General features: G+C 38.3%; 1 protein-coding gene across 10 annotated transcripts in view; it reads right to left on the bottom strand.

The window, feature by feature from the left end:
* Window positions 1-3,887: 3,887 nt before the first annotated feature.
* MECOM (MDS1 and EVI1 complex locus) overlaps window positions 3,888-27,381 on the bottom strand; it is a 321,050-nt gene continuing 297,556 nt past the window's right edge. For 9 of the 10 annotated variants that reach the window (XM_006150276.3, XM_006150277.3, XM_006150279.3 and 6 more), the window contains 7 exons: window positions 22,386-22,552; window positions 21,204-21,281; window positions 17,539-17,708; window positions 14,325-14,469; window positions 10,315-10,551; window positions 9,206-9,389; window positions 3,888-5,424 (listed from right to left, as the gene is read on the bottom strand). In XM_006150276.3, the coding sequence (XP_006150338.1) occupies window positions 5,290-5,424; window positions 9,206-9,389; window positions 10,315-10,551; window positions 14,325-14,469; window positions 17,539-17,708; window positions 21,204-21,281; window positions 22,386-22,552 (1,116 nt within the window). In that variant the 3' untranslated portion in view covers window positions 3,888-5,289. The remainder of the gene's footprint in view (window positions 5,425-9,205; window positions 9,390-10,314; window positions 10,552-14,324; window positions 14,470-17,538; window positions 17,709-21,203; window positions 21,282-22,385; window positions 22,553-27,381) is intronic. The other variant, XM_006150284.3, reaches the window with a different exon arrangement.

Below are 27,381 nucleotides of genomic sequence, written 5' to 3'. Positions count from 1 at the left end.
CACATGGCTGCCCTGTTTTATAGTCCACCAACAGAACACAAGGGTACCAATTACTCTGTGTTCTCTCCAGCAATTGCTGCTTTCTGTGTTTTTTGGTTTTTGTTCTTTTGGGGTTTTTTGATAGTAGACGTTCTACATCAAATAGGTATAAGGTAGATTCTTTTCTGAAATACACATTGCACCAAAGAAAGTCTCTGAAGTTCACAAATGATTATGTATTATAGAATATAATGGACAATTAAGCTTGGGAAAAGCTGGCTGACTCTTCAGGGCTCCTAGACTCAATCTGTTTGGGTAGTTTCTTCCACTCTTCCCTCTTCTCCCTACATTCTTTTCATTACCAATTTCTTTAAACGTGGAAGGAATAAACTTAGCTGCACTTGCTTTCACATTTGCTTCCTCTTGTGATGAGTCTGCTATCATTTTTAAAAGGGCTTAACTTACGCCACGTAAATAAATTCAAAATATAGAATTGGAGTAAACATTTTTCTTACAAAAAAAGATTAAGAAGGAAACTCAAGCCACCTACTAGGAATTAGCAAACAAGATGACTAAGGCTTTATGCAAAAAGAATTTGGCATCCTTCAAAGGCACTGATTTTGCTGATTCTAACTCAAGGTAACAATTTTAAAAGCCTGTGGACGCCTCTTGGGCACTTACTTTTCACACTCTTCATAGCCAAGACGCAGTGTCTCCCTGACACCTCCGCATCTCTGTCTCCGTCTCCAGTCTCCGTCTCCGACAGCCTCACTCTTTGCAGGGTGCATTTCCTTGATTTCTGAATACTGCTCTTGGGCCTTTCTCTGACTGTGCCTGAACCAGCAGACCTGAGACTACTAGTAACTTTGGGCTGAGTCAGGATCCAAATGCCCGTTCTCAGCTAGCCAATCCCCAGCTGGGTAACTTTGAGTAAGGTTCTTAAACTCTGTGAGATCAGTTACTTCACCTGTCAGGAATAGTAGGCCTGCTTGTAGGTGAGTAGTGAACGTTAACTGGGGTATGGATACGCACATTACCTGCATAATACTGACTTCGTGGGCACTTTAAGGATAAGTCACTTTATTTATTTTGTATAGAAATAAGGTTGGTAGGTGGTCAATATCTGAAAATAAACTTTCATAACACATAACACATAAAATTTATGAATATATTACTTTTTTCTGAAAATTTTCAAAAACTATTCTGGAAAAGAACATTCAAGAGATCTATTATACATCATGGTGACCATAGTTAACAACATATTATACACTTGAAATTTTCTAAGAGACATTTTAAGTGTTTTTACCACACACACAAAGTATCTGAAGCAATTCATACGTTAGTTTGATTTAGCCATTCCATAATGCGTGTGTGCGTGTATATATATATATATATACCAAGATATGTGGTACATCATAAATATATGAAATGACTTGTCAATTGAAAAAATTATAAGATAAGGACCAGGAGATGATGTAATGGTTATGTTGCTGGACTCCCATGCAGTCAACTGCGGTTCGAGTCCCAGACTCAGGGGCTTCAAACCCATGTCAGGTGCGTGTGCATACGTGCCTAAGATCCTGAGAGGAGAATGGAGGAGAAGGGATTGCAGTGTAGCCATCCCCCCGGGGGGTGATTTCTTGCTTTTTGTCTGTATGTCTCTCCGATGAGCACACACACCCTATAGTAAAAATCTCTCTAAAAAGAAAAAGAAGTTATAAGATGTCTCATTTCCAAAGGGTTGCAGTTTACTTTTTAAACCCATTTTTTTTTCAAAAAAATCTCTAACAGTTTTTAGAAACTTTCATATACACTTTCATACAGTCTTTAATATATGTGTATATTATAAATGTTTCCTCTTAGGACAGTTTTTGTGTACATATGTATATGCATGCATATAAATGTACATATATGCATGTTTGTGTTGTGTGATTATGTGTGTGTGCGTGTGTGTATATATATATATATATATATATATATATACACAGAATACATACATGTTTATTGTTAACTCCTACAATAGAAATTCTAAAATCCCTTGCATTTGTAGAATGTCTAGCAAATATTGTCAAAAACTAATCTTGAATTTTGGCATTCACTAAAACCCTGTCCAAAAGCAGGAGATGCAGTTATTCCCCTGGTTCACAGATGAGATCTGGGGAGCTTTGTGACTTTCCCAAGACTTCGAAGCCAAGAAAGTGGGGAGGCCAGAATTCAAACCCAGACCTCTGGTTTCTAAGAACAAGACTGTCTCCACTGGTCTCACTGCTTCCCCCATAACCATGCGGTGCAGAACTGCTGGCGAAATTAATGGAAAAAACAAAAAAAAAGGCAGAAATGTCAGGCTCGATAGCCGTTTCAGAATTTGGAGAGACTAAGTATTAGCAAACAAGTAAAATGTCACGTCCAAAGTCTAACAAGAAGTCAGTAGCATTGAAAGCATTTGAATTGCTTCAGAATTTGTAAGCATATGCTCTAAAACAAAGAAAAACCCATTACACATCCCAGTTTCACTTCCTCAAATGCATTACTAGTCTTCTCTCTCAGAGGGGATTCTTACTGTCCTGAGTTATAAACGTATAGCTTAGACACATTCCCTACTTCTTCCTGTGTACTCTTCTGCTAAAGAAATAAAACATGCAGGCATATATACAACACACACATATCTCTAGCACATATATCTAACATGCCACCAACATCTAAAAATGATGTGAGGAGATACTCCATGTATCTAACATGGTGGCTAAGAATGAATTTTTTTAAAAATGAAGGAATTAGTCATCAGAAAAGTCATGATACATTTTTGCATGGAAAAACAGAAAAATACATCATAACTATTGGGTCTGTTTCAACATGCCATACTTACTCATTCTTCAGGTCTTATTAAGATATCTACAGGAAGCCACATTGGAATAACTATATTTAAAACTATTTGACATTATATTTAGAAAGAAATTCAAAAGTTAAAATACAATTGCTTGCACTAGAAAAAAGCAAGAAAAACTTAAATTTTCAGCAAAATTGAAACATTTGAGGGAATCACAGTAAACCACACTTGACAGAATATTGGGTAATGGCTTAAATAGTTATTTTGAGGAATTTATAGCAATATGCAGTAATTTTTCTTTTTTGCAAAAAGAAAAAAAACATAAAATTATGTTTGCACTCTGATTATAACTATGAAGGATATTTTTTGCATGTGAACTAAAAGGAACTTAGGAAAGTTAAGAGGTTATTTCCCCTGTGGGTCAGTTAGCAATATTTGTATAACTAAAAACAGAAATAAGACACTGAACTCCTTTTGCATGAACCATGGAAAAGCCGGTAGAAGAACTGCAGGTTGTACTCTGTCCTAATCCAAACGGGTACTGTGGACAAGAAGGGATTCCAGGACTGGCAGGAGCCCTAACTTTGCACCACAGGAGGAAGGCCAGAACCCTGATGGGACCAGCAGATGGTGTAATGGCTATGTCACTGGACTCCTATGTAGTCAACCATGGTTTGAGTCCCAGAGCCGGTGGCTTAAACTCATGCCGGGCACATGTACGTGCATGCCCAAGATCCCGAGAGGAGAATGGAGAAGGGATTGTAGTGTGGCCATCTCCCCGGGGTGGGGGTGGGGTGTAATTTCTTGCTTTCTGTCTCTCTGTCTCTCTTTCTGGCGAGTGTATGCACCTTAGAGCAAAAACTTCTCCCCCCCCCCAAAAAAAAGAACCCTGAGGAGGAATCCGTGTTGGGCTAGGACTATCACATATGTCATCTTAAAACAACACAAACATGCTCTAGAGCCAGTATCTATTAGGGCATCAAGGTGTCAGACATCATGTCTTTAAATCATTGGGTCCCTAAGGGAAATAAAAACGCATGAGAAGGGAAAATACCAGACAGTGGGGGAAGTCATCATTTTTGTAAGTCTTTATTTTTTAGTTGCTCCTCCCATAGTAATGCACTGAAAGGCATAACAGTTTATATTGTACAAAGCATTTGAAGAAAGTACCTCAATTTGCCGATTATTTCAAAATGAGATTACAAACAAAAAAAGAAAACAAATCTGGTGTTTTGATAAAGGGCAAAATAACTGAATACAGTCTGTTATTTACTTTTCTCTTTTAACATAAGGTCGGGAACACTTCATTTTACAAATAGGATTAACATGAACGTAACATCGCACAAGCTTGCAGACAACCAGTATAAAATATGGGGTAGAGTTTTTAATCAGAAGAATCATGCTTTCATGAAAGAACTTATCATCGTTTATACAATTGAATCGATTTCAGTATTACAAAAACTAAGTTGCATCTATTCGTATTTAGTTCATTAAGAAGGAAAACAAAACAACAAAAAGGAATGTTAAGAAAAGCCTAACACCATCAGGCACTCCCATACACAGGGCGAGTCACCTTGGTCCTTCAAAGTCAAAAGGGCTGTGCCTCCGATGTCTCAAAGCAGTGGCTGACTGGAACAGTGCTATTTTAATCAACAAACAATCGTTTGCCAACAAATAAATACATGAGACACGAACACAAAAAAATTAAACATTAAAAGACAGTGACATGATTGTCTAAAATGAAGGTGTTATTACAAGGATTTGGCAAACATTGTATTAGTGGTAGAGCAGTCCTGGTGATGAACGGGTTACTTCACTGACTTCACCTCTTCGAGCATGAACATCCATAGTTTACAATATACACATACCCTTTTCCCCTAGTTTTAAACAATGTACTTAAGAAGGCAAGAGTTACGGGGGAACAAATATTCCCTGTTATCAGTTTCTACAATTGACTGTGCATTTCAGACTACTTCCATCTTCAAAGGGTTAAATTACATAAAACTTTAACAAAGAAAAAAAAATTAAATCTGTAATTAAAAGCAACTGTTCCCAATCGTGTTAGGTGATCTTGTACAAAAAAAGAATTCCGTTTCTATGGAGTGTTGATTCATATCATTCCTGCCATCTCAACTGCCCCTCACCCTCCCGCACCCTAGGGCAGGGAGAGCTGGAAGATGCTTTCTACCCAGCAAGGTTTCCTTTTCAGCGAATCACTTTAAGTCACATTGATCCTCCAGAAGTCAGCAGCTGCCTTTGCTGTGCAAAACAAAATATTGAGAATAAATAGTTTCTTTTTTTTTCTTTCTTTCTTTTCTTTTTTTTTTTTTTTTTTAAATCATTCAGTTTAAGGTCACCAGACTTTAAATGAGTGACCCTTCAGGGTTTATAAGGCATTCTGCTCAGCAGTCTTGTAAATAGTCCTACGTGAAAAGAGCCATGCTACTGTGGACTTGGTCCCACGCCGGTGAACCTTGGTAATGTCATACGTGGCTCATGGACTGGATGGCACTGGACTCCGCGGCGGCTCTTGCCATACTGTGCCACACGTTGGAAGAGCTGTGGGATGTAGAATGGAGGGACTCCTTGTCAGACAGTGACAACATCATAGCATATGCCTGGGGTGGAAAGGACAGAGTCAGCAAATGGCATTAGAGAAACCTGATTCGAGCACGACGACTATTGCTGGCCGATGCCGCGTGGTGTCTACAGAACACACATATGTATATCCTGTTCACTCCGACCATGATAATTACAAAACGGTTCACCTTTGTAGAACTTCTACCAAATAGTATCAAAAACTTGACTTGATTTTTGACATTCACAGAAACCCTGTGTAGACCCTGAAAAGGAAGTCCCTCATGGGATACAGGTATTCATGGTAAAGGGGGTATTCATGGTAAAGGGAGCTTTTATTATTAATATTAGTATTATTATTGTTTGGTAAAATGACATGAGATTGCTGCTGGCTTTCAGTGCCTAGGGGCCATAAAAGTGATGCATTATACAGAACAAAAAGTTAATTATTCTACCTAAAATGTCAATAGTGCATCCATTGAGCCACATGAGTCATCGCCCTGCCTGACTAAAAATACAGTCTTATATCCACCACACATTCAATTCACCAAAAATATGACTGTGTGCTTATGATTAAAGCTGAACATCAGTAAGATACAGCTTGCCTTGACAGACCATAGTTTAAGAAATACCCTGACTCCTGACAGAAGTGAAGGTGAAATGACTTGCCCAAAGTCACTCAACTGGTAAGGGAGGTACAACAAGACCTCCTTATTGCCCAACTTTTAATCTGGTGTCCTTTCTCTCATTTCCCTCCATGCTTGACACCCAAAGACCTTGAAGGTGGGGGCCGATGAAATGAGCCACACCAAAAATTAAAACCCAAGACCCAACCATGTTTTATCACCTTGTGCTTTAGTGTCCACTGAGCAGAAGGTTCAGGAAGGTACTCTGGGAGGAAGTGTCTTTCTTCCTTATTATCATGTCAAATTCTACATAACTGTTCGGAGAATCCCTCATTTTCTGCCAAGTAAAATATTCAAATGAAATGTTTGGTCCTGACTTGTGAGTGAACTTTTCACTGTTGATTTGCTATTGTTGGTCTCATCCATTGCTAAACTTGCTTGTCAAAATGCTGCTCAAGTGGAATCATTAAAGTCCTGCCAAAGACATTCCACTGTCTGTAAACAAAGACAAAATGCCTCTGTTGTTAGGCAGAATTTCATCTCTGGGAGTCATGCTGCGACATGTGGCCAGTCTGTGGTTTCTTCTGTAATCATGGCATTCGGTTAGAAAATCTGCCCTTGCAGGCTGATTCTGATTAGCTGGGTCATTGCTCTAAGTGTACACATTTGACTTTTCTGTATGCAATTTACCTTCTAGCCTGCTACAACCATCTCCGAACCCATTTAACAACTCTTTCTTAAGCACCTACTCTATGCCAGGCAAGGAGCAAGTCCTCAGGACTCAAGGATAAGTCCTGCAGCGTCTTTACCTTCTGCAGAGTATCAAGTATGGGTTATCTGAATACTGAACTTAAATGATCTATTCTGATAGTATCCCTACTTTTAAAGAACAAGATCAAGAATTTTCTGAAATAGTTTCACCAACACTCATTCTGATTTGGAAAGGTGAAAAAGAGGGCAGAGAAAATTTTGAACGCGGAAGTTTAATCCTGGGTTCTAACCTGCCCCTATTCAGCCAGCTGTGTGACTTTGGGCAAGTTGCTTCACCCATGAAGTTTCACTTTCCTCATAGAAAATGGGGATAGTAATAATAATGCTTGCCTCCAAGGGTTGGAGAGGAATCACAGGCACTACCCGAAAGGACTCAGTTCAGTGTGCCTGACATAAATAGTACCTATTGTCATGAAATTAATTTTGGTAGGAGAGGGTCTTTCAGAAAAGAGTCTATGCAGAACGGAGCCAGTGTTGTACTGGTTTACCATGGTGTCACCGGGAAAGTCCTGATGCATTTTGCATAGCAAAATATGTCATGACTTTTCCGATGACCCAACATTTTGCATTCCATCACTTAGTCACAAATACAGTAAATATATGTTTTGAGTAAAGTAACTAAACCTGCAATTCTAGAAAATGGCAAATACAGACTATCTGCTTTTTTGGCAATCGAAAGAAATAACAATTTTCATTTGAGAAGACCAGTGCTCTGCACGTGATTGGCAGATAAGAAACCACTGAAAAAAATGAATGAATGAACGAATGAAAGAATGCGGTCTCATGGAGTGAAGTCAATTTGCAAAAATGCCCAGGCATTTCAAACTGATATATAGGATGTGATCAAGTTAAAAGAAAAATGTGAGGCAGGAGAGCAAAATGCTAGTATCTCCTATGATGGTAACAGTGAGCCCAGCACAGGAGGGGCTTCATGTCCAAATGCTAGTACTGGACAGCATACTGATGATCTCGAGGTTCTCGGGCCTTCTGCCTTGTATCATGGCTGACTGTTTCTGCAGTTTGCAGCTTTTGTCTTACAACAAAAAAATGTTGGTGGGATAATTAGAAGACATTTAAAAAGACAAAACCTGGATTCCCCCAATTTCTCTGATCAACTAGGAAAAAAGAATGGAGTATCAAGGGTTCAAATAAATAAATAAATACCAGTCACCCTTTGTGGGTGTCTCTAAGTGAAAATGGGATATCTACACTAGCATGTTCACTTGTAATGTTAAATACAGAAAAGATCGTTTTTATCCTCTCCGAGTCACGGAGCAGAAAGGGGTCTTAGGTATTCCCTTGACCCACTCCCCTTCACCACGAGCAGATGGTGTCCATAGTCTCGAAGGGATGCTCTCAAGATCAGGGAGCTAGGCGGTAGGAGGTACCATTGGGAACACCTTAGACTTTTACTGACTGTTACATGTAAAGGATTGTGTTATCACATTGACATGTTTTCCCCACTTTCATTAAAGTAGTTAGTACTACATTTACTGTTGAGACCAGCTCAGAACATCTCGGCAGGAAATTATTCCCAAATGTACAAGCCAATGTGGTTACATCATTTGATATGCGAGGCCACCTCCAAAATGGACTAAGGAATCAAACAATTAAACCAAAGTGACCTATAAATATGGTAATAGGAAGTGTCTGGGGTTTTTGTAATTTATACAAATGAACAGTTTGGTTGAGTGAGGATGTCAAACAAAAAGCACTGACTTCCTTTATTTTGTAATAAAAACCTGAAGCTCTTTTAATTGGTATTTAGGAATCCCTACATGGATTTATTTTTAGTGACCATAGTGCTGATAGCAGGTTGGAGGGCCCACCAAATTTGAGTACCTTCCTTGTACTCACTCATGCACTCAATAAAAATTGGGTAGATTTTATTTTCAGGTCAGCCATTAAACTGGCACAGACCTTTGTCAATGCACTTTGGTTTTGATTCTCAGTTTATTCCTAAATTCTGTAATTTGATGACTTGTTAAGTGACTATAATAACAATTCACTAGACAGAGTAAAGGATGAAACACTAGAATACACTTTCCAGAAAGTTTAAACTATAATTACATTGACAACAATTATAGAATCAAAGCAGTTATATAGAAAGTAATTCTGGGTAATACATATATATTTGCAAACAAACATGTTGAACTACCTATATGGACAGGAACTGCCAAGTCAGAGAAAGATTATTGCAGGATAGGGGTTATCTGTACAGAAGGCAGTTGTATTCGTTGGTGTGCTTGGTAACTGCCTTGGACTCTGTCAGAGAGTAAAGACTTGAATGTCTTGAGCAAATCGTCTGAACCTATTTAAAATCTAAAATGATGCAAAAATAGAATATATGCTTCTGGGTAATCAAAGGAAATGCACACTTGCATGCACAATGTCACCATGGTGCTAGACTGCAGAAAATATGTACCTGTGATTTGGACTTTCTGTGTAACGGCTGTTTAAGTTCCTCTGGCACATGAGAAGTACTAAAAGAAGACAGTTCTGCTTCAGTATATTGATTTTCTTCCATTTTCCTCATTTTGAGGCTATCTGTGAAGTGCCTTATATGATCTAGAGCAGAAAGTCCAGTTTTATATTCTTCCTCTTTATACCTAAAATGAACCAATGGGAAAGCATAGAAGTCTTTTTTTTTTTTTTCCTTTTTTTTTTTCAGTTTGTCATTTAATCAAATCCCCTTCACTGAATCCATGCAGGCTATTAAAATTCACACTTTTTTTTTTTTTCCTTTTTCTTTTTCAGTTTGTCATTTAATCAAATCCCCTTCACTTGAATCCATGCAGCTATTAAAATTCACACTGAATGTGCCGCATCAAGTAGCAGGCATCATTTATTGGGTTCTCCAAGTTACTGACAAATATAATATCTTAAAAATATAATTTTCTCTACAGAGTTTTAATAATTAAAGTCAAGAATACATTTGAGATAAAGAGCTTTGGAAGTCAATAGTGTATCAAGTCAGCGGTGTTTGGAGAACAGAACTCATACTTCACACATTCATAACTTCCATTTAAAGCTTGTTATGACAATTATTTAATCAGCATTTACTACCCTCATGAAAATATAACATCCTCATCAATTTCACTACTTGGTTAACTTTTTCCCCATTTGAAAATCTATCATCTATATTGGAAAATGAAATTGATTTCAGTAATGTTTGACTGATGATCAGAAGTTCGAATGAATTAGATACTGCTGAAATCTTTTTTTTTTGGATTTTTATAGGCAGACTAAAAATGAATAGATATGTATAATTTTCACTTATCCTTCCTACCTCAGGGTAGTCAGAGTGCCACCAACATTGACACATTTTTATACCTGCAGATTATGCTAGTCAGCCACCTTATCTTAATCTATTTAAAACTGATCCACGGAGTATGCCTTGCTAATTCCACTCAGTTTCTCATGACTTATGTCTCACAAAACACTGTCTCGGTGAAAAAAAAACAGAGCAGGAGGAGTTACTAGGCCACGTGAGTCTTCCCTGGCTTGGTGGCTAACATCATCCGAGGCACTCACCTCGCTGGAGATGTCTTGCAGCCCATTTCCAGGACACTGGTTTCTTCATAGTCATCCTCAGGATTTCCTTCATGTAAGTTACTTGTCACTGGTTCCTTTCCTGTTTTTCCAGGAATGTCAGTCTCTTCGTCCTCCTCATCTAATAACACCTCGTCATCTACTTCATCATCATCCAGTAAATCCGAATTCTGACTGGCAACCAAAGCCTTTTCATCCTTAAAGTGACTGCCATTCATTCTTTCAAAGGCATAAAAAGAAAAACGGTCCAATTATTGGTTTCATTTTTACACATGCAGATCTTTCTTCTCCTGTCTTACTCCCAGTTTAGAGTTTGTACATTTTCACAGGAAATTTTTACTGTTCATGCTTTATTTCAACCTTGGGAAAATAATGTAACTTTACAAATGAGAAAGTGAAAAAAAAAATGGATGGTGATTTACATTATAAATGCAGTCTCTGGCAGAAGTGAAAAAAAACACTCTCTCCTGTTTCTTATCAGGCTTTTGCCTGATAAATGATATTGTTACAGATAATCTATAAAGCACCTAAATGCTTTCTCTGCATAATGTACCTACTTATCATATAAGTACCCACCGTCTAAAGTAAAAGATTTCTGGAAAACTCATAACCCCGAAAAATTCTGATAACAGCTTCAACACATGCTGAAAATGAACCTAGACGTTTATTTAAGGGAGCCCCCAAAGAACAAGTGGTATTTCCAGTTTCTAGGTGACGTTTGTGGTCAATTTCAATCAGATGCTCCACTAAAACATGGAAGGGACTGAGAGCACATTTATTTGTACATGTTCATGTTATCCTTGACAGTCTGCATATGAAAAAGTTCCTTGTGTCCAGGAAAAATTGGATTTCGAGATGACATGAATATAATTGCACAAATAATCTTTTTAAGGTTATTTAGCAAGCATGTTTAATATAACAATGTAAAAGAAGAATATTATTTTTTTTTTCTTTTTTTTTTTTTTGGAGAGGTTTTTGCTATAGGGCACATGCGCTCGCCAGACAGACAGAGAGAGACAGAGAGACAGGAAGCGAGAAATCCCCCACCCACCCCCACCCCTGGGAAATGGCCACGTCGCAATCCTTCTCCTCCATTCTCCTTTCGGGATCCTGGGCACGCATGCGCACGCGCCCGGCGTGAGTTTAAGCCTCCGGGTCCGGGACTCAAACCGTGGTTGACTACGTGGGAGTCCAGCGACATAGTCATTACGCTAACTTCTGGTCCCAAGAATATTATATTTTTAAGAACCATTTGTAGTATTCTATTTTGTGGCAACAAAGCTTATAATATGTGATTCAAAGGTTTAATAAAAAAAAAGCCATTAATTACAGAGGAATTCCAATGTAATACATTTATGAGCATTTATGAACCTAAGACAAGGTTTTCAGGCTTTCAAATGAAGATTGAAGTATTTTTAAATTGAATTTAAGTTCTATGGTAATTTTAAAAGTGGAAATTAAGTTACAAAATAATTTCATGCATGTTTTGAACTATAGAATATCTTCTCCTCATGTCCTTTTTTTGCCAAACTATACAATAGTTTTATTTATTTATTCACAGATTAATTTGGTCATCTCCTCATTTTAAAGATAAATAACCAGAGAAGTTAATGTAGTTGACCAAGGACAGAAAACTTAATAGAGACCGAAATATCATAAGCATCTATGTATCCTATTCCTAGGCCATTCATAGTTTTTCCATTTTACATTGTTCTTTTACCTATTTTCTAGTACAGAAAATTTATGTTACAGATATACGTGATTTTTTACATTTAATTTACCTATTTTTCAGATTATGGAAGGCCAGATAATGCCAGTACATTCCCATCTCATTCCCACACAGAAAAGTGAATACGACTTAATGTTAAATTTCTCAGGCTAAGTAAATAAATAAATAAATAAATCTTGGATGTGACAGATGTACACAGTAGAGAGCCACTTGACCAGAAAAATTCGTATTCGTATTATTAAGCTTTTTAGACAGCCAATCTCTTAACCTCTTTTATCAAAGAATGACGAAAACATGTTTTGCACAGACATAAATTATTCGTTTCCAGACACGCTGCCAACTTGCTAGTCTGAATGGACCCGAATTGTTGTTTTACAAAATGAAAGAAAAAGTAAAAGAACAAATGAGTACATGGATGGAAACCAAAAGTAACAAGAGCCGACATAATTAAAAAAACCTATTTGCTAATTATGCTTTCAAGTGTGGCAATTTATAGGGGATACATTATTCATCAAAAGTAGTCTGATAGGAGTGGGGGGGAGTGAGATGACTCAACCCTCCTGTGCTGCTCAGACATGTTGCAGCCAGATGTGGGCTCTCCAGCCGGTCCGCGGCTCTCCAGGGAAGGGCTAGGACATCGAACAGGCATCTCAGAACCCAACCAGTGTTTTCTGTTCAGTATTTCTAACGTGCATTACGTAAACACCACGATCAAAACGTTAAGACTGTGGCTGCGTTTCTCACTCACGCTTAGCCCTGACATTTTCTTCATGTATCTGTTTCTCCCTGTCTGTCTGTCTGTCTCTCTCTTTCACACACACACACACACACACATGCGCAGACAAGCAGAGGAAAAGCCACGTTCCCTATGTGGTGCTCCAGTCCCCTCTGGCCTCTTAGAAGTGGGGAAGGGTCTTTCTTTCCTTTTCCCTGAGACACATTATCACGTAAGTTGAAGAACAGAAGCGGTCCTATGCTTTTATGTTATTTCGGAAACAAGGTTTATTTGAAGATTGTCTTCACGGAGACACTATCCAAAGTAATTAACTTGGACTTTTAGTAGTGTCAAAAATAGAGGTTACTAACCTAATTTTAGAACCTATGTGCTGAAAAGCAATGGAAATTTCATGGGTGAATTTCATGTTATATTAACATTTTCAGTGTAGCCTTCTAATTTAATAGGTCATGGGATTGTTATGTTCAGAAAAGTCTAGTTTCAATATCAGATCTTTCGTTATAAAGATAAGAAAAATTACATGAACGTGTACAGTTCATACAGATATAGGGATCTTCAAAAAATGTACAGAAAACGCATGCTATTTTTAAAACTGCCCATGAATTTCAAAAAGTTTTGGCAGCATAATGAACTTTTTGAAGTGATATTATATATCTGTATATATAGTAAAACAGATAAAGAACAGCAAGAAAACTATATATGATCAGTAATACATATAATATATGAGATATACTACCGGGTCATCAGAAAAGTCATGACACATTTTTGCATACAAAAACAGAACAACTTCATGACTTTTCCAAGGACCCAATGGTAACCACTATTAACCAGTGATGCACCTGAATTTCCATGGTGACAATCCCTCCTCCTTGTGCAATTTTGATAACTATTCTATTTAAGTGTGACGGGAAGCAGAACAGCGGTGGTCTTAGTCCTGGGCTCGGAAATCAGACAGTCCAGTTTAAGTCCCATTTATTACTTAAGCAACTTCCGGCAAGTTATTAAATGTCAATGTCTCTATTTCTTCACTGATAACATTACCATCATTATCTCACAGGGTTTTCTGAGAATTAAATGACCTATTTACAGGAACCAGCCGATGGCGTAATGGTTATGTCACTGGACTCCCACGTAGTCAACCATGGTTTGATTCCTGGACCTGGTAGCTTAGAACTCACACTGGGCACACGTGTATACGTGCCCAAAATCCCAAGAGGGGATTGGAGGAGAAGGCATTGTGGCATGGCCATCCTCCTGGGGATGGGGGGGGGTGATTTCTTTCTTACTGTTGTCTCTCCACCCAGCACACGCACCCTACAGCAAAAATCTCTCTAAAAAAAATTTTTTTAATTAACTAATACAGGAAAAATGTTTAGGAAAGAATGTGGTATTTAATGTGCACTAAATAAATATCAGCTAACTGGTGGTGGCAGTTAGAGTAGGGCCTCCAAAGTGCGCATAGCAAATGTATTTGAAACATACTCATCTCTGGCGACGTGGAGTTCAGAAAGTAAGAAATAACTTTACCTCTCCTCTGCATTCCTGGGGGACTGGCTACCGTGGTTGCTATTCCCGATGAAATTCCGAATCTCTGTGAAGTAAGCATCTTCTTTGTCATCCAGAATTGCACCTGTACTCTCCAATTCAGAATGAGGCGAAGATGTTGCAGTACCTGAGTGGAGCAAAAGCCCTTTTATGACAAATGTTTTATTATCTTGACCCTCATTCCTTAGGAATAGGATCAATGTGGGTTTCTAAAACACACTCTTTTGAATGTTAAAAATAGCACATCTAGGAGGTCAAAGACTCTTAGTTTACCGTAATACACACGCTCATTCCAGTCCCTTGGGAACATATAGTTTGAGCCTTTGAAATCGTTAGGTAAGGTCTTCCAAATAATTCCTTTCTTTCACGAGCTATCCCGTACCCCTACTGTGACATGGGAACATTTTTATTCATATAAGGAGGGGATAGGGTGAGGAAAACTATAGACAGGTTTCAAATAGATCCTGCCCTAAGAAACCGCACACTCAGTTCCGGTTGCTGTCCATACTTACGTATTTCTGCTGTGCTAAGTATGTTACAAAATCAAGATAGAAGACATGCTGAAAATTCTGCATCCTGATTTGCTGGGCTAAACCATGGGCAGACTCAGAGCCAGCCAACCCAGAGGCAGATGTGGTATAGCATTACCACATGTTGGGGCCAGGTGGCGGCCCAATGGTAACATAACAAGATCCACGTGGGAAAGGTCCCGGGTTTGTGTCCCAGACATCCTAGGACATACGCCAGGCAGGGGAAGACTGGCATTGGAGCACGGTGTGAAGACCCTTGTGTGAATGCCCGTCCTCCATCTCTCACTGTCTCATGGAAGAAATGAATAAATAAACGTAAAAATAAAAGAGGACAGGGACCAGTGGATAGGGTAATGGTTACATCGCTGGACTCCCACATAGTAAACCACAGTTTGAGTCCCAAACCCAGCAGCTTAAAACTCATGCCATGCCAGGTGTATGTACATACCCAAAATTCTGAGAGGAGAACAGAAGAGAAGGGATTTGGCATGGCCATTCCCCCCCGGCGGGGGTGGGAGGTTATTTCTCACTTTCTGTCTCTCTGCCTCTCTGTCTCTCTGGTAAGCACACATACCCTACAGAAAAAAATCTCTCTTTAAAATAAATAAATAAAATAGGACAATATTAGATCTGCTGATTACAGAATGCTGTACAGCTTCCTCACCTATAAAAGCAGACTCTCGGCAACCAGCAGATAGCATAATCATTGTGGCTGGACTCCCACATAGTCGACTGCGATTCAAGTCTCAGACCCGGTGGCTTAAAACTCACGCCAGGTGCGTGTGCACGTGTGCCCAAAATCCCAACAGGAGAATAGAGGAGAAAGGATTGTGGCATGGCCATCCCCTCTGGGAAGTGATTACTAGCTTTCTGTCTGTCTCTCCAATGAGTGTACACACCCTAGAGCAAAAATCTCTCTCTTAAAAACAAAAGCAGACTCATAATACCTTTCTCACATGTGTATTGTAAGGTTTACATAAATTTACACAATCATAAGCACTTTTAATTTGGTTCAACTTTACACCAACATTAGCTTCATATTGTTTATTTTTCCCACAAAGTGTTGACAATAGTTCATCACAATTGTCTATATTCCAAAAACAAGAGGTTAGAACACGTTCTCAGTTTAAAGGAAATATAACCTGAGTCAAAAAATAAGTATTCAACCTTGATACTTTTTCAACTTTTTTTCCCTTAAAATAATGTTGATTACAAAATTGCAGTTGTATGCTGTACAGGTACAAACAGTTAGGAAGTGTGGCCAGTTTGCGATACTGGGTGAAGCTTCTGTGCCTAAAATCTAATATTTTAACCTCATGCTCATTAGGTTTTTTACTTCATGGAAAATAAACAATAATATAGTCCTAAACAGTCACCATTCAAGATCATAAGCAATGTGTTTTTACCATGGAAGGATTAATACTAAAATAATTTTTTTGAGTAACAATTACGAGTCTGTATTTTCTGTTCTTAAAGTCTCTGGTCCTGAATCTCACACTCGCCACTGCCACTCAGCTCTTTGGCTCTATGGAAACAAACTGTGAACTCTCAGACTAGCTGTGCAACTGCCTGGCAGCTAGCGAATACTGGTTAGTGACTTACGTAACTCTGAGAAGGCAGCCACAAGAAAACCTATCATCCCTTCTGCTCAAAATGTGCCAGCAGAGCTGACTTAAAGGAGGGGTAGCTTTTTCTTTTTTTTTTTTGGAGGTTTTTGCTATAGGACACATGTGCTTGCCAGAAAGACAGAGAGAGACAGAGAGACAGAAAGCGAAAAAATCATCCCCCACTTTTCTTCTATTCTCCTCTCGGGATCTTAAGCATGCATGCACACACGCCTGGCATGAGTTTAAGCCACTGGGTCCAGGACTCGAACCATGGTCGACTGCATGGGAGTCCAGCAACATAGCCATTACACCATCTGTTGGTCCCAGGAAGGGTAGCTTTTTGCCAGTTTTATTTCTAAATGAACTTTACATTAGGACTTGTGACAAAAACAAAACACCACTGTCATTCGCTGTGGGTCTTCTTTGATCTTATCAACAGTGTTCTATCTCTGGTCATTAAAAAGTTACCCTGAAGAGGTCCTTGGAGCTGCAGACCCTCTGAAAAAGCAGCTATGGTTTCCAGGTTAATATTCAGCGTGTGTTCTAGGGAGAAATGCTCACCTGTCGAAATATCCATTTTGTAAGCCAAATAATGTGACTGAATGTATAAAAGAAAATGAAATTTTAAAAAAGATAAATAATAAATAAATAAAAATTTAAAATTATATTCAGAGTTTGGTATTCCAGGGCTGTCACTCTGAAAATTCTGTCACACTTAGGGGAGGGTCGCCATTTGTGTCAAGAGGTGGAAAGATTGTTCCAGGTAATTTAGGAGATGTCGTGTGAGTTTAGGTGGCTGTGTGGTTCTCTTTGCTTGACATTGCCCGTTGACTTAAGTAAAGGAGGATTTAAAAAAAAAAAAAATCCGAGTAACCCCACTGAGTTGTACATTAATCAATAAACACGTCATTTGCATGATTTTGAAACCTAAAGGGGAACTAGCAGTGTGTTTCTACAATACCATCTGATCTTAGCGTCCAAATGGGATGAAAGACAATCACGAGTGTCTTTTCAAATATGAAAACTCATCTTTTCCTCATAATGCAATTGATTACCTACCAGACATGTTCCCGTTCTCATGTTTCTTTAGGTGTCTGTCTAAATTGGTTTGTTGACCAAAACACCTATCACATAGGTGACACTTAAACGGCTTCTCCTTATTGTGGATATTACGAACATGCCGTTGCAAGTTGGAAGATATGCTGAAGGATCTGTCGCAGTATTTGCATCTGAAAAACGAACACACGAACTGTTTGCAAGCAGATCTGAAGACATGTGTCAGGTTAGTAAACCTGATATCAAAAATTGTCACCCATAAATCCACCTTTTAGAGAAAAGGGACAGGGAAGACATTATTCATGCAAAGTCTCAATTCCAATAGACTTTAATTACTTTGAAATTTTCCACAAGGACCTTATGAAAAACCATAATAAACTATTGGTGATCCGATGGCTCCCTAATTTATAAGATAATTACTTTCAATATTTTAAATACACCTCACAAAATTAGAGACATTAAGAATTAGTAGCACTGTTTTATTCTCTGCTTAAGAAAATAAATTTAAATCTTTATAAACAGACACAGAATAAATTCATGTATTCTTCAAACTCAGAAAGACAGAGACAGAGAGACAGCAAAAAAAAACCATCATTTTCAATTCAAAATTGCACCCTAATTTACTCATTTCTTAGTAAATTTGCTTTCTCGATTTAATTCTAAAGAAAATTCTACTACATTATCAAAAATAGCAATAGACACTCCAAATTTTTCAAACTGAAACAATGTGAATAGTCTGATACTAAAGATAGTGATTTTCATAACCCATAATGATTAGGAATCCCCAAAGCCTTAACTCTGCTAATCCTTAAACTGTTAAAAAAACAAGTAACAGTGCCACTCAATTCTCCCTTTGGGATAAAAGAAAAGGTCTTTATCAACCTCCTCATCGTATTCCCTCAATTTTCCATTTTCATATTTCTTAGCATCTGTAGCAGTTTGAACCAGGTCCGTATGTCAGGAAAGGACTTATTATTTGTTGGCTAATTGTTTCCGCTTTCAATGGGATTAAAAAGTAATAATAATCATTTTGAAGTTTTCCATTGGCCATAAAAGTAAAACTAAAAAAATGTAAGACCTCTGCACCCTTAGACCCTGAACTCTTATCAGTGGGACAGAAAAGGACAGAAAAGAGGTTTTGTAATTAATGAGGTTATTCTCCTCGGACGTTTTAAGGTAAAGATCCCATCATTTGTTTATGTGTGTGGTGTGTGTGTGTGTGTGTGTGTGTTTCCACTGTGCTGTTTAAAGGGAAAAAAAAAAGAAAAAGACTTTTCCCAAATGACATTTAAGTGAAAATTTCTAAATTAGTGACCAGAACATTCATCCTTAACTTATTCTTGCATGTATGAAGAGCACTTCTCTCACTTGTGAAAGCAGACTCAGTGGTTCAAGTGCCCTAAGTCAGAAATCACCCCATTCCACTCGAGGTACTTGTCTACTGCTGTCCTGACGTCATGCCAGAAGTCTCGTCGGTTCGGTGGGAAAAATAAACCAATTGAACTAGTTACTTTGGCATAGTATCAATAAGCCAACGAGAGAACTGTTTTACTTTTTCCCCTTAAAAATCTTGGCCATTATGAAGTTCCTCAACTTTCCTCCCTGGTAATATTAATAAAAAATGTGCAAAAGCCAGCCACGGTGGCACAGCAGTAATGCAACATTCCCGATGCTCAGGCCACAGGGGAAGGCCCCAGGTCCATGTCCTGAAGCTTCCCCGGACATCCCAGGCACACGTGTCCTCGTGGTCCTGGCTGGCTGAGGTGGGCTTCAACTGTAACGTGGAAACCCTATGAGAGGGACAGGTCTTTTTCTGTATCTGTTTCTTTCAGTGTGTATGTGTGTGTCTCTCTCTCATGCAAGAAATACATACACTTCTTTTTACATGTGTGAAATTCTACATTGGTAGTAGATGTAATATCTTAGCCTGTGCTTTCTGGGAGAGAAAATGCATAGGGAGTCATAGCCTTCTCCACAATAACTCCGTTCACCTCCATGGCCCACTCCAGTGAGAACCATGGTACAGCTGGGACGATTGCGCTGTGCTGACAGGACAACCCAGGAAATGCTGACAGAGAGAACTGACACTCCCAGCAAACATTTCCGACAATTTTCACTCAAAACACTTTCTGCACAAATCATGGGGAGAAGAGGTTTCGTCTTGGACCTGCTTCTAATTGTCTGCTTAGATACAAATGGGCTTTTCCAAATCTGGTAAATAGCACCCTCTCAAATCTGCATACCAATGACCCATAAAATAAAAAAATGATCCGCTGTTACCTTATCGCCCTCTCCTACTAATGTCTCCTCCAGAAAGGTGAGCACTCTAAATTTTAAAATCATTTGATTTTACTCAGTACATTAATAGGTGGTAGAGAGACATAGCAACTCGGAGCCTAAGTCTCAGAAACTCTTAAATGAACTCAGAACACACTCATGAGCAATACTCTAGAAGCCTTTCTAGTTCAGCTACAGACATGGGGGACAAAAGAAACCTTGAGGTTATGGTATGAGGTAAAAACTGACTAAGAACTCTGGACCTGGGTATTAATTTTGCCCCTATTAATGCCAGCATTTACAGAAGGCAATTAGCACCCATAGATCTTTTTTTTTTTTCATTTGTAAAACAGAGGAGCTGAACAAATAATAATTTAAGATGTGCAGCCATGCCAAAATCCTGGTTTGTGTTTTTTTTAAGTAATATGTACAAGATTAACACCCACTGATGAGGTAAATAAAAGTACTGATTTCAAGTACTAAGAAAGAGTAAGAGAGGGTTGCTTAGCAATACCCTCCATTATAGCAAAATACGAGGGTAGAAATCTTTCCCCCTCTTAAGTCAAATTCCCGGGAGATGGAATTTTATCAAAAGGAGAAACCATCTAAAAGTTCCTATTAAATTATCTCTCTGGAATTTGTCATGTCAAGTGCATTTAATCATGCATACAGTGGAAATAGCACTTACAATTATTGAGTTAATAGAACATGTACAAAGCAAAAAAAAAAAAATAGTATGGAAACACTGATTTTGTTTAAGTCCTTCTAACTGGCCTCTAAAATTTCAATGATCTTCAAGTGAGAATTTGCTATGCCTATTTTATTATTCTTGCCTGTAAACTGATTTTTGAAGCCTGATAAATAATCTAGTTACCTTAATCGACAAAACTGGCATTCAAACAAAAATGTTTTTACACACATGCAATGCCTAAGAACTCTCAAAAGAGAATGAACATATGATATATTTAAGATAAAAATATTTACGAATACCTAATACTTTATATAAGGCATTGTGCATTAAATAATGTAGGTTATATTTTAAAACTGGAAGGGGGGAATGTTGCTTATTTTATTCTTCTGTAAAAAATATACCGTTAAAATCAGATTACTTATTGAGACCAGAGAGCGCTAAAATAATGTTAAAAAATTTAAATATGACTAACATCTGTGACATACTTAGTCGGTACTAGATACAGTGGCACAACTTTTAAACTGAGAGGTAGAAAGTTCTGAAGAAATAAAGACTTATCTAATTTTGATCCTACCCTTAACTGAAGATTGAACAGATATTCAGACATCCACAAAAGTAGCCTCCTTTAAAACTGTGCCTATTAATCCACTTTAATTATTCCAATATTTATCAAGATATTCAGCAAAACCCATGGTCAAACCTGTAAGGCTGTTCTCCTGTGTGGGTTCTCAAGTGTCGCGTTAGGTTTGCAGACCTTGGAAAAATCTTGCCACAGTATCTGTTAAGAGAAGATGTTTACAGAAGAAAGTCAGCACAGTCGGCTTCATTTCACTCCAGCTGCATAGCAACCAGATGCTTATTCCTGATTTAATTAATCTTCATGGAATTCGCATGTCTTTGGTATTTAAAATTTGCAACAAAGCCATTCTACAGATAAAAATAACTCGACAAATCAGAACTGCATTAGGAGATCTGGTTCAATTTGCTTATGCATAGCAAGCAGCTTATGGAAACAGACTTTAGTTTTGATGACCCCCATACGCCTCTTTTATGAACTCCATATCTTTACATTCACAAAACTGAACCAGACAAGAGGATGAAAAAAAAAAAAATGACGAGAGTTTGTGATCCTGGGTTGATGTAAACAGATTTCAAATGTTTCAACTCATTGGACATGCCAGCCACAGTGACAACTCCCTCTACAGTGAGTGGTATCAGATCAGACAAGATCCTGAGACTTCATCCATCAAGGTATGCTCCCATAAAAGCTTTTCTGGAAAAAAAGTGACACATTTTTCCAAAGAGCAGATAAATTGATATGCCTGAGTCAGATACCACAAATTTTTGAAGACAATTTAGGTACGATAAGCAAAGTTAATTTCTTTAAAAGTACACCCGCAAAGCCCCTCAGAAGTATCAAATAAGCTTTATTTTACTACTGATAAGTAACAAGAAATGTATTAACTAGTTTACTTACGGACCTTATTGGTCCTTCATTAATGGCGTTATTCTTCAATGCCACGACAATTAATAAAGTCTGCCTGAAGACGGTAGTATTATACCTTTCACAGTTATAATTAACTGTGAAAGAAAATTCATAAATATCAAAGCAAGACAAGAAGATAGAATCTGGACTCTTTCCAACCTCATTTATCACAACCAAATGGCCTATGTTAAAATTCTCATTTAATAATAATGCTTTAAAACCGCTGTTTTTGTATATCACACACACACCAAAAAAAGAGCACTTTGAAGTGCCTGAAATCTATCATGGTTGCTATTAATCATCTAATCAAGACTAATTTCCAAAACAAACAGCAGGGCCTTTTGAAATTAGAGGGGAGATTTCTGGAAAGTCAGCCCTAATTAACGTGGCAGTTACCTGCAGGTATAGCGCTCCTTTCCCTTCCGCAGGAGGTTCTCTGGGAGCGCGCTGGGAGGAGCTCTGAAGTTAAACATGGAGGGCACCGACTGCAGAAGCTCACTGGCCTCGGGTTTCAGGGCACTGAAGCTCTCTAGCTTTTCCGCCATGTTTTCAATAGCTGACATCTGAAAGGCAAAAAGCACAAGACCTTAACAAGTCTGACATCTTTTCTTCTGTAATAATTTTTGGCAAATCAAGAACATAACTACAAAGAAAGTTGTTGGGGCCAGCAGGTGGCGAAGTGGTTAAGGCTCTGGACTCCCGCATGCAAGACCAACCTCTGTTTGAGACTTGTACCTGGCAGCTTGAAAATCTTGTTGAGCCTGTGTGTGTGTGTGTGTGTGTGTGTGTGTGTGTGTGTGTGTGCGCCCAAAATTCCAGGAGATGAATAGAGAAGGAATTGTGGTGTGGTCATTCCTTCTTGGGGGATGATTTCTCACTTCTCTCCCTGTCTCTCTCTGCCTCTCTCTCCCTTGAGCATCAAATCTACTGAATGCAGTAAGTTGTAGAAAGACACTGTAGGATTCTAGTGTTAAAAAAACAATGTGGGGGCTGGGGGGGGAACCAGCAGTTAGCGTAATGGCTATGTCGCTGGACTCCCACGTAGTTGACCACGGTTCACGTCCTGGACCCGGTGGCTTAAAACTCATGCCGGGCGCGTGTGTGCGTGCCCAAGATCCCAAGAGGAGAATGGAGGAGAAGGGATTGTGGCATGACCATCCCCCCTGGGGGGTGATTTCTTGCTTTCTGTCTCTCTGTCTCTCTATCTGGCGAGTACATGCACCCTATAGCAAAAACCCCTAAAAAAAAAAATTGGGGAAATCTACTGATTCAAAAATAACAAAAGTAGAACCAAGTTTATAAAATACTTGGAACTTTTTCATAAGACCTTGATTAAGCTTCTTTATTATAACCGGTTATGTGACTGAACAATGAAATACATAAAAGATAATAAAGCCAAATTAATGTTTTCATAATTAAGCAATAGCACTGGTATTATGCTATGCTATGTCAGTGGTAAACTGGGAATTTTAGGAAAAGCTGTGACAGCCTTGCTTAGGTAATAAAAACTGTAAGAACCACAAAGTCCCACACAAAGAACACACAGCATGAAAGACCATCTAAAGTTACAGCTTAAGCCAAAAATGTATAACCCAGGAAGAAACAATTCAATGTGTAAGAGCCATATTGCCTAAGAATATGTTAAATTAACATCCTAATATGCCGGATTTTTAAGTGGTTTCACATAGAAAGAATTTTGATTAAATATTATTTTTTCTATACAAAGATCAAGTTGAAATGACAGTTCATTATATATTAATATAATTTCATGTAACATAACTTGGCATACACATCATAACACAAGGGAAGCAGTTCATATAACCCCATTCTTAGAGAAATATTCCTGAAGAAAAGCTACCCTGCCTAATTCTTCCCCTTTAACGACTTTATTTTGCTTGTAAGCCTTAAAGTTTTTGCCCACCTGCACATGTATTTGACAGAATCACAGTGAGAAAGGTCATTTACTTTTAAAGTTACCTTGGTCTTTAATACCTATAGTTAGAAAAATTCTCCCCTTTTCTTCAACCCTCCCAAAATGTTTCCTCGGTGCCTACATTTTATTTGGAAACTGCTAACTACTGGATTTTTAAGAAGACAAGGCAAACTCTCAAGCCATCTTGCTAAATCAACTCATTATTTATTTGATTTTCAGGACATTATGTCACTAGAGGGCTCATACATCTATTGAAATGTGTTTCGCTCTATATGCATTTTTTTATGTTTCTTAGCAAGTTAAGGTGGTAACCAGGAAACAAACAAGGACCAAGACGTTAAGTGCAATGAAAACAACTAGTCAACCCAAGAGGCTGTGGTTTGCTATCAGACAACGGAAAAAAGAGACTAATTTACAAGTTCAAATTAAATAAAAGGAAAGGGGCCAGGAGGTGGTGTAGTGATTAAGGTGTTGAACTCCCACATGGCCAACCGTGGCTCATTTCCTGGACCTGGTAGCTTGAAAATCATACTGGGAACATACGTGTGTGTGCCCAAAATCCCAGGAGGAGAATGGAAGAGAAGAGATTGTGGCATGGCCATTCCCCCAAATGATGATTTCCCACTTTCCCTCTCTGTCTCTCTCCAGTGAGAACATGTGTCCCGTGTCTTAAGAAGTAATAATAAAAATAAAAGGTAAGCTTCCTACTCAAAAAGAACATTAACAAAATACATGTTCTATGAACATGCAACCTGGCAGAATACTATCGACTTCTTAAATTAGAGCAAAATCTTAACGGCATGGCTTGAACATGATTTCTCTTCTCATAAGGGGAATACTATACGTTTGGTTCTTCAAATGACTATTCATGTTCTAGTTAGTTCTTTCTTTTCTCTTTATCCCAGAGCCTACGCTCTCATTTCATGCCCTGACTCCTAATGCTAGTTACAAATTGCAACATACAGGGCACCACTGCCAATTTGCCAAATGTCTTTCATCAAATGTGGTGCAAAAAAAATCTCAGAGGAAAGTCAAGATACATTTACTTGTCAGACGACAAATGTGAACGCATCGGGAGGCAGTAACGGCTGTAAGCTCAGGGGTTTGATTCATAATCACTCAGCTGCTAAAACATTCTCCACAGATGCAAGTGGACAGCACATTTGTCACCATGAAGGATTTTGACACATACTGATCACAGGGCAGAGATAGGGAATGATGATACTGCTTAGAGAGATCGGAGGAGATTCCGTCTCTCCAAGACATGGTCATTATCCCCTTCTAGCCAGAGTATAAGCATTTTCATATTCCTTGGGGTTTTATTTATTAAAAATCAATCCAGAACTATTTTATAGTACTATTTTATTTGCATTTGTCCCTTCTAATTATTTCTTGCAGAAAATCATTTTGCTATTCCGCCCACCATGGAATAAATTACTGGAGTGAAAAATGACCCCTGGCCTTCCAGCTGATTAGCAGGCACAAGCTCAGGGTCACGATCACATGTATTTATTGGGAAGAACAGTAAGTACATGAGGAATGATTGTAAATGTTTTATTTATGTACATTTAATATTTGGGTAAAGTTTCATTATCTAGTGGTTTTAAATCATTTGCGAGTCCTCCCTGCTGACTCGCTCAGATTCTTGTGGCCATATGTCTTATAGAAGCACTTTTCCTTTTATATGGAAAATAGCTTACTCATGACTATTATTACTCTCGGCTTTCATCTCTAGCATACATAAACTACTAGTCCTTCAAGTTATTTGAGAGCAATCGGCTGTCTAGAAATGTGTCTTGCTTTAGTAGCTGCTAATAGCTGGGCCCTTTTGAAGAAAGATCACTGCGATTACTTCACCTCAAACTGTTTCGATTTGGGAAAACCATCGAGAAACAAGAACATATATTATGGGTTTGAAGGCTAAGTAATGACATACTTAATGATAATAGGAAAAAGAAAAGGGGGCACTCAAGTGCCTCTCCTACAAGCAGCCCCCACCTTTGGCCTCTCGTGTCAAAGGAAAGGAGGATTGAAAGGAAGTGGGGAAAAGGAGAGCGAAGATGGGTGAGCTGACGATACCTGTGAACAGCACGCACACGCACCTGCACGCACATGCGCGCGTGTGCACACACACACGCACCACTTTCTGTGCAGTTAGCAATCACGGAAGAAGATAAGAGCTTTCATTGAATCTCTTTGTAAATCTTCCTAATATTTGCTTTTATAGCATTTGTCCTTAGTTGGAAAGAATAAGTTTCCCCGTTAGGACAGATAGAAAAGTGACTTAGACATCATCCAACTGGGACAATGTGGCCATTCTGTGACCATCATCAACCCTAGTCCATGCCTAGATTAAGGTACTGAATTCAGATCAACCCTCTTCCCTCTTGCTATCTGGTCTGACGCATACATGTTCTTTCAGAAGTAACATACACCTCACAGCACTCAGTTTTGACATTGCTTTAAAAGCCTGACTTGGTATTTTAAAAGTTGAGATAAATTGGGATAAATGGAACAGAATCTATCTTTTTTAATTATGAAAACTCCAAGGGAAAGGGCAATGTGTGCTACTGTGAATAAAAACAAAACAAAAAAGTGCTGAGAACGGGGAAAATACAGGAGGAGAAATGTTAGATCTTGTATTTTATAAATGTATTACCGTGTGACCCATTAATGTCATAGGCTAATCTGAGATCAGTTTTTTCTATAGAGCAGTAATTTTTATTTTCACATAGAATAGCTGTAGATGGTATCTGCAATGAGATGTCTAGAAGAGGAAGTTGCCTCGCCCCCTTCCCCGTCCCCAAGAGTCTACTAACTTAATACTGACGCAAACTAATATTTAAGCACAATTCCCCAGTTCCTACCAAAAAATGTAGCTATCTCACTAGTCAGATGAAGTTAATATTTTTAAAAACATTTCAGCAGGCGAGATACCATCAAGTGGGTCCTAAGGACTTAGCTTAACCTTTATTCTCTGGCAACTAATAATTGATGACATTAAAAAGTTTCTCATTAAAACTATTAAAGTGACAACCCGATTATGTGAAATGATATGTCTAAAGGCACCATAAATTATGTGACTTAATGTTTCACAAATTAGATTACACATGCCTTATCATAAAATAACTAACGTTGCATAAATAACTTATGATGGGAAAGTTTGTAGATCGGGTAGTTTTCTATATTTGTTCACTTGACAGTCTTGAGAAATCTCAAAATCATGGTCATCTGGGAGAGAAGTAAATATTCATATTTTATGTTTATCTCGCTCCATGTATCATACTCAACAGCCATGATTATAAAATCACTTTGACTATTTTGTAAGCACTAAAAATTATGAACATGGGTCTTTGCTATGTCCCCCTCATTTTATAATACAAATGTAAATCACAGCTCTGCAACCCATGATGCAGTGGACTGCGTACAGAGCACCACAGGCACTTGCTATTTGTTATA

This window comes from Tupaia chinensis, unplaced genomic scaffold (genome assembly GCF_000334495.1).
Source record: "Tupaia chinensis unplaced genomic scaffold, TupChi_1.0 Scaffold000281_1, whole genome shotgun sequence".
NCBI classification, from domain to species: Eukaryota; Metazoa; Chordata; class Mammalia; order Scandentia; family Tupaiidae; genus Tupaia; species Tupaia belangeri.
The sequence above is the reverse complement of the archived record's forward strand: the minus strand, read 5'-3'. Positions and strand labels throughout refer to the sequence as shown.